At 39.2% G+C, this 7,180-nt stretch overlaps 1 protein-coding gene across 1 annotated transcript; it reads right to left on the reverse strand.

Moving 5' to 3' along the window:
- Window positions 1-5,644: 5,644 nt before the first annotated feature.
- Window positions 5,645-6,864, reverse strand: LOC131811532 (hsc70-interacting protein-like). Its single transcript, XM_059140182.1, has one exon. It carries the CDS (start codon window positions 6,793-6,795, stop codon window positions 5,686-5,688), a length of 1,110 nt encoding a protein of 369 aa, XP_058996165.1. The 5' UTR covers window positions 6,796-6,864; the 3' UTR covers window positions 5,645-5,685.
- Between the last annotated feature and the right edge of the window lie 316 nt (window positions 6,865-7,180).

Consider the following 7,180-nt stretch of genomic DNA (forward strand, 5'->3'; position numbering starts at 1 on the left):
AAGATAATCACATGGATCCTTACAGGTGGAAAAAGGAAGAGGCAGATAGAACCAGAGAGTTGGCAACATAAGAAGGACTCAGTTTGACACTGCTGTTGCCGGCTTTGAAAGATGGAGAACAGGACAATGAGCCAAGGGAAGCAAATGGCCTTTGGAAGCTGGAAAGGCAATGGATTATCTATTAAAGCCTTGAGAAGGAACACAGTTTTGATTATACCTTGATCTTAGCCCAGTAGGACCCATGTCAGATTTCTGACTTCCAGACCTGTAAGACAATATAACTGTATTGTTTAATCCACTGAAGTTTTACAAATCTGTTGTAGTAGCAACAGGAAACTGATACAAACGCTAAGAGCCAGTGGGCCTGAGTTCTAATTCCCGCTCTGCCACTGGCTAGTTCTGTTATCTTTGAGAGCTTTCTTAACCACTCCATGTCTCATTGTCCTCATCTGTGAAATGGGAATAGTAATACTGCCTACCTCGTAGTACCAGGGAACTAAAGGTGCGAATGCACAGCTTAATCACTCAGAGTAGTGTTTGGCTCATGGCAATTAGTTAATATACATTAGCTAGAAGCACTTTCTTGGATGCCAGCAATAAGTCTCAGTGATTTGGTTTCTATACTTTTAATGTTGTAAATATGCACTATACAACTTGTAATTAAATGCAGCATATAAATATACAAACCCACATTTACCTATTGCATCTTATTTACAAAAGACGCAATAGGTAAATATGTAAACATAAAATGCTGGGCACAATCTACATTTCTAAACTATTTATAGCACAAACGTGGAGCACAATTGAGAGAGAACTCACACCCAGGGATGAAAATTGAGGTCATGCTGGTAGGGAGGGCAGAGGCAAGAAAAAAGACGGCTCTCAGCTGTGATAATGAAAAAGAAAGAAAGGCAACTATGGAAAGAACTCACAACAATGGCAGACCGGTTGCCATTTTTAACCTAACATTTTATCACTTTTTTCTTTAAAGGACAACCCTGTTGCTTTCAATCAGGAGTGTAGAGAATGCACATAATTATTTGGCATTTCAAAGAAAAAAAAATTAAAAGAGTCGCTAAAGTTATCCATCTCTCTTTTCTAAACTTGAAACATCAAAAATAGATGTTCCTGGCATGATAACACACTGAAGTCATTTTGAAAGAAAATTAGAATTTCCATTCCTCATTTTCCTTTCTTCCCAGTAAGGCTTTAAGCAGATGGGAATATCAATTTAGTTACTTGACATTTAGAAGGATAAATGACTTAAGAGCTTTATGATCCCCTCTCATTGAAGCATATTTGATAACATCTGCCCAACATCTTACACTCACATCAGAGCCAAGTGTGATTTAACAAGAAGAGGAAGAATGGCTAGACTCCAGGACCCCAGGATTCCATCGTTGGCAGGGGCCAATATTCAGTGCTAAATAAAGCTTCTGATTTCTGGCCAGCATGTTTATTAGTATCCTAGCTAATATGTAATTATTAAGATTAACTAAAAAGTTTTAAATGGGATATGTAATAATTTTTTCATGAAGAAAGAGATACTGTGTATGGGGGCAAGTTTTCGTTCTGAATTCTCAGAGAAAGAAAAGCTACCTCACTTTAGAGTGTATTAGAGGAACTGCAAAAATAACTGGATATTACGGCTACAGGTCTCGTTCATATATAAGAAAAGTCACTCTTATTTTTTTTCAGAAAGGATGTTGCCATCTTTACTAAAAATTCTCATTTGTCTTTTATGCAATAATTGATTGCACTTAGTTTATGTATTTAACTCATGGGTTATTAAGTCAGGAACATAAAAAAATTACAGTTCTATCTTTCCATTTTATACTGTTCTTTTATTTTTTTAATTTTATTTTATTTAAATTCAATTAGTTAACATATAGTATATTATCAGTCTCAGAGGTAGAGCTCAGTGCCTCATCAGTTTCATATAACACCCAGTGCTCATTACACTCAGTTGTTCCGCCCCCAACCCTCTTCCCCTCCAGCAATCCACAGTTTGTTTCCTATAATTAACAGTCTCTTATGGTTTGTCTCCCTCTCTGGTTTTGTCTTATTTCACTCTTTCCTCCCTTCCCCGATGACCTTCTGTCTTGTTTCTTAAATTCCACATATCAGTGAGGTCATATGGTAATTGTCTTTCTGGGATTGACCTAATTAGCTTAGCATAATCCCCTCTAGTTCTATCCACATCATTACAAATGGTAAGATTTCAATTTTTTGATGGCTGAGTAATATTCCACTCTCTCTTTATATATACCACGTCCTCTTTATCCATTCATCTGTCAATAGACACTTGGGCACTTCCATAGTTTCACTATTATGGACATTGCTGCTATAAACACTGGGGTGCATGTGTCCCTTCAAATCACCATGTTTGTATCCTTTGGGTAAATACCTAATAGTGCAATTGCTGGGTTGTAGGGTAGCTCTGTTTTCAACCTTTTGAGGAACCTCCATACTATTTTGTAGAATGGTGGCACCAGTTTGCATTCCCAACCATGTAAGATGATTCCTCTTTCTCTGCATCCCTGACAACATTTGTTGTTCCCTGACATTAATTTTAGCCATTCTTACTGGTGTGCGGTAGCATCTCATTGTGGTTTTGAACTGTATTTCCCTGACACCAAGTGATGCAAAGCATTTTTTCATGTGTCTGTTGGCCATTTGTATGTCTTCTTTGGAGAAATGTCTGTTCATGTCTTTGCCCATTTCTTGATTGGATTTTTTGTTCTTTTGGGTGTTGAGTTTGGTAAATTCTTTATAGATCTTGGATACTAACCCTTTATCTGATAAGATATTTGCAAATATCTTTCCCCATTCTGTAGGTTGTCTTTGGGTTTTGTTGACTATTTCCTTTGCTCTGCAAAAGCTTTTTATCTTGATGAAGTTGCAATAGTTCACTTTTGCTTTTGTTTCCCTTGCCTTTGGAGACATGTCTTAGAAGAAGTTGCTGTGACCCAGGTCGAAGAGGTTGCTACCTGTGTTCTCCCCTAGGATTCTGATGGATTCCTGTCTCACATCTAGGTTTTTCATCCATTTTGAGTTTATTTTTGTGAATGGTGTAAGAAAATGGTCCAGTTTCATTCTTCTACATGTGTCTGCCCAATTTTCTCAGCACCATTTGTTGAAGAGTGATAGTGTCCTTTTAAAGAAAGGAGGGGTATGTCATCCCTAAGGCATCTATGAAAACCTCCTGAACAACCTCCAACAGACAAGAGCTGTAAAACAATTAGCAACACTAACTAAAATCACTTGAACAAATAGAGAGCAAATACCTCCAGACTTTATATGCACTCCTAAGTGAAATATAAATCTCTCCTGATCCCTTGTATTTGGATATTGGCTAATGAATTGTCTTCATTCCTTCAGAATTATCCTCTCTTGGAATTATGTGTGAGTCCACTCACGCTGCATGTCCTGGGAAACTATGCAAACAGTGAGGACTCAATAAATAGCTGCTGAGCGAATAGATGGATTAATCTATTTACTCACAGTGCTCTACTATTCTATTGCCTTGGCTTGTGAGATTAAGGAATTTGCTGGCATATGTGGTCTCAGTAGAACCTAGTTTGCTAAGTCACTCTATTACATAAATAATGATAATGAAACTATGAAATTCTGAAACTTGAAGGAATCTTAAAGGTCGACAGATTCAATATCATGATTTTCCCATCTGTAGAATGATTTTAGCATTTCGGGGCCCTCAGTAGGTCATCCAGTCAAAAGTCTGACAAAACACTTCATAAGAGATGGTAATACATTTTATGCACTGGACCTGAATAAAATGCCAATGGTTTAGTTCAGGGAAAAGTTTGATGCTACATTTGGCTTGCTTGAAAAAATATGTGTATTTATAAAATATGACTCTGGAAGTACCTATAGTTTCCTAATTATCTTTATTATCTGCCGGTCTTTACCTGAATGAGAGATTCATATACATATACATAATATGCTCCAGAGGTTAAAATTAAGGTCATTAGGTTATTAAAGAAATGGAAATGTAGAATTCAAGAAAAAAAAAGTCTAATATTCAAATGACTTTAAGGACAGAATGATATACTCTGATGATATTAATCTGGCTATCACCTGATCTAGTCAATGTAATAATTAAATTTAAAATTATATGTTTACAAAAATAAAATAAAATACAGTTATGTTTACCTGGGGTTTTCCTATCCAATGTGTTTAGAATACAAATTCCATAAGCATAGGAATTAAATGTATTCACAACCAAGTACATTGCTTAGCACCTACTGGATCATCAATAATTAGTGGATAAAAAAATGAATTAAAGGAGATACTAAAAGACAGCTTGGATATTTTATTCAGGCTGTCATCCCTGCTGTGAGGTCCAAGTACAAACAAAAAGGCAGAACCAAAACATTAAGTGAAGAGGACAATTGTTAGGGCTATGGCAAGAGGGCTGGCCTCCTGATGTGTTGGTAAGTTGACATAATATAAAGACTTAGGATCAATGTGTGCCTCATCTTTTTAAATTTAAATTTAAATCTGTATTCTTCTATTATAAAAAAATATAATTCTGTTATCATAAAAGAGATTCTTTCCAACAAAACATTTTTAATGGTCATTTGATCTTTACTGTCTACCATCCATTTTCCCTTCTTACAGTACACTATTCAATACACTATTTGATTTGGCTATCACTTGCATCCCACCATTGGATTCAATTTGGAAAGACTATTAAGAATGGCACATTGCCCATCAATAGTTAAAATGTGGGAAGTTGACCCAAGATTAGACAACCGTGTGCTCTTCTCTGAAATTTGTCTACAGTGACCTAAACAATTAAAATGTTTGGAGTGGATTCACAGCAATGATTGAAACCAAAGACACTGTCCAACAATTTCTGCAACTTACGTAAGGGCCTACTTAGCCAGAGGGAGCCATTTTGTGTTTATGCACTGAATTTAGATTGACCCTGCCCCTCCCAGAGGAACTTACTTGCAAAGCCCAGATACAAGGGCAGGTCAGGCCAGGTGGAGACATCCAATCAGTGGGGCACACATATATCTCCTAGGGTAAACTGAAATTCAATTCGCCGTGTGTGACTTAGTATGACTGTGCAGTTTTCTCTGTGCATTGCAATCTCATTGGCCACCTGTGTATAGCCAGGCTCAACCACCTCTATAAAAGTTCCTCTGTGAGGCTAGGAGGGGTGGCCTCGTAAGAGACGGCCCCAACCAGTCGGTTTGATTCTCGATGCTTGGCGTGAAATAAAGCTTTGCTTGACCTTTGCTTTGTATCAGTCCTGCTCCTTTGATTACGGACCCTAAAACTTAGATGCCTAGAGCTTTATTGGCTCTCAAGTTTTTCTTTATATTAATCCTCACATCTTTCCAGGAATTTTTTTTTTAATTTTATTTATTTATTTATTTATTTATTTTTTTATGTTTTTAAATATTTTTAAGGTTTAAAAAGTGTTTAAAGTTTGTAGTTCCTAGTAGGAAAACATTATCTGAATGAATACCCTAATGGCAAACCATTGTAGAATGTTTCAGTTGCATGGGGAGCAGAGGGGTAGGGATTCTCTTCACAGCACCCCAGCTTTCTTCATGAGAAGGTCGGAGGTACACTGGTTTGTATTATTGCGACATCCATTAGGTGGTCGAAGTTGCTTTTCCTTCAGCAAGGGCTTTATTTGTCAGAAGGGCATTATGCTTGACCTCCAAATTTGGCTGACAATTTACTGATGAGATTCATAACCTTTGGGTTGCTCTGATATTTTGACATATTCGCTGGGTTCTGGGCCACATCCTGGAAGGCCACCATAACTTCTGGATCCTGCATGGCTGCAAGAACTTCCGGATCACTAAGAATTTCATTGAGCCCAGGCATTCCTGCCATTCCAGGCATCCCCCCTGCCATTCCAGGCATTCCTCCAGGAAAATTACCGGGCATTCCCCCAGGAAAGCCACCTGGGAAAGAGCCATACTGAGCTCCTGATTGTCGTCTGGCTTCTTCCTCCCTCTGGGCTCTCTCGTGTTCTTCCCGAGCCTTCTTAACCCTTTCTATTCTTTCTTTGATCTCTCGCTCTTCACGTTTTCGCTCGTATTTTCTCCGATGTTCAGCAATTTTTTGGGCCCTCGGTTGAACTTCTTTCAGCATCGCACTAGCATCTTCATCATAATCCAGTTTGCAAGCAAGGGCAAGATCATGTGCTGCTTCTTCCCAAGGGCCCAGAAGTCTATGTGCTTTCCCGCGCCACTTATAAGGCTGAGCTGAATCAGGATTTATTTCAATAGCTCTGTCACAGTCTCGAATGGCAGCATTTGGCTTCTGTAATTTGATGAAGACACTGGCTCTCTTGGCATACAGAATGGCCAAGCGAGGATTTAGTTTGATGGCATCTGTGAACAAGTCAATGGCTTTCTGTAGTTCACCATCATTTAGGGCATCAATGGCAGCCACTTTTTTATCATTTGCCTGATCCATCATTTCCTCGGTTATCTCTGCATTTTCATCTCCCATTTCTTGAGGGGCATCGGTATCTGGTTCAATCACACCTTCATTGTCAATTTCTAGATCACTCTCCTCACTTGATGGTTCATCTGTCTTTATGTTTTCCTCCGCCTTCTTACTATCTGGTTTTTCTTCCTTGATACTGTCTTCTGATTTAGTTTTATGAGTGGCAGGTGGTATTTTACCCCCCATGCTCTCCACCCACTCCCGCAGGAAACGCATTTCCTCGGTGTGCAGAACGCTCGGATCCTGCTTACACATTTTCACGAAAGCCCGAAGCTCGCTCACTTTGCGGGGGTCCATGGTCCAGAGGCAGTGGCAGGCGGCAGGCGCGGCTGGGGTTGCGACCCGATTCCAGGCGCGGGTACTAGCTCAGCCTATTTATTTATTTATTTGACAGATATCACAAGTAGGCAGAGAGGCAGGCAGAGAGAGAGAGGGAAGCAGGCTCCCTGCTGAGCAGAGAGCCCAGTGTGAGGCTTGATCCCAGGACCCTGAGATCATGACCTGAGCCAAAGGCAGAGGCTTAACCCACTAAGCCACCAGGCGTCCCTCTAGAAATCCTTTTTGTGCTTATAGTAGACATGGCCAGTTTCTGTTGCCTACAACCAACACATTTTAACTGATGCGGCGCTGAGGTGAGGACTTCAGAATCTCCATATCTAGACTTACATACTTCTGTCATTTA

This window comes from Mustela lutreola, chromosome 1, assembly GCF_030435805.1.
Source record: "Mustela lutreola isolate mMusLut2 chromosome 1, mMusLut2.pri, whole genome shotgun sequence".
In the NCBI taxonomy this organism is placed as follows: domain Eukaryota; kingdom Metazoa; phylum Chordata; class Mammalia; order Carnivora; family Mustelidae; genus Mustela; species Mustela lutreola.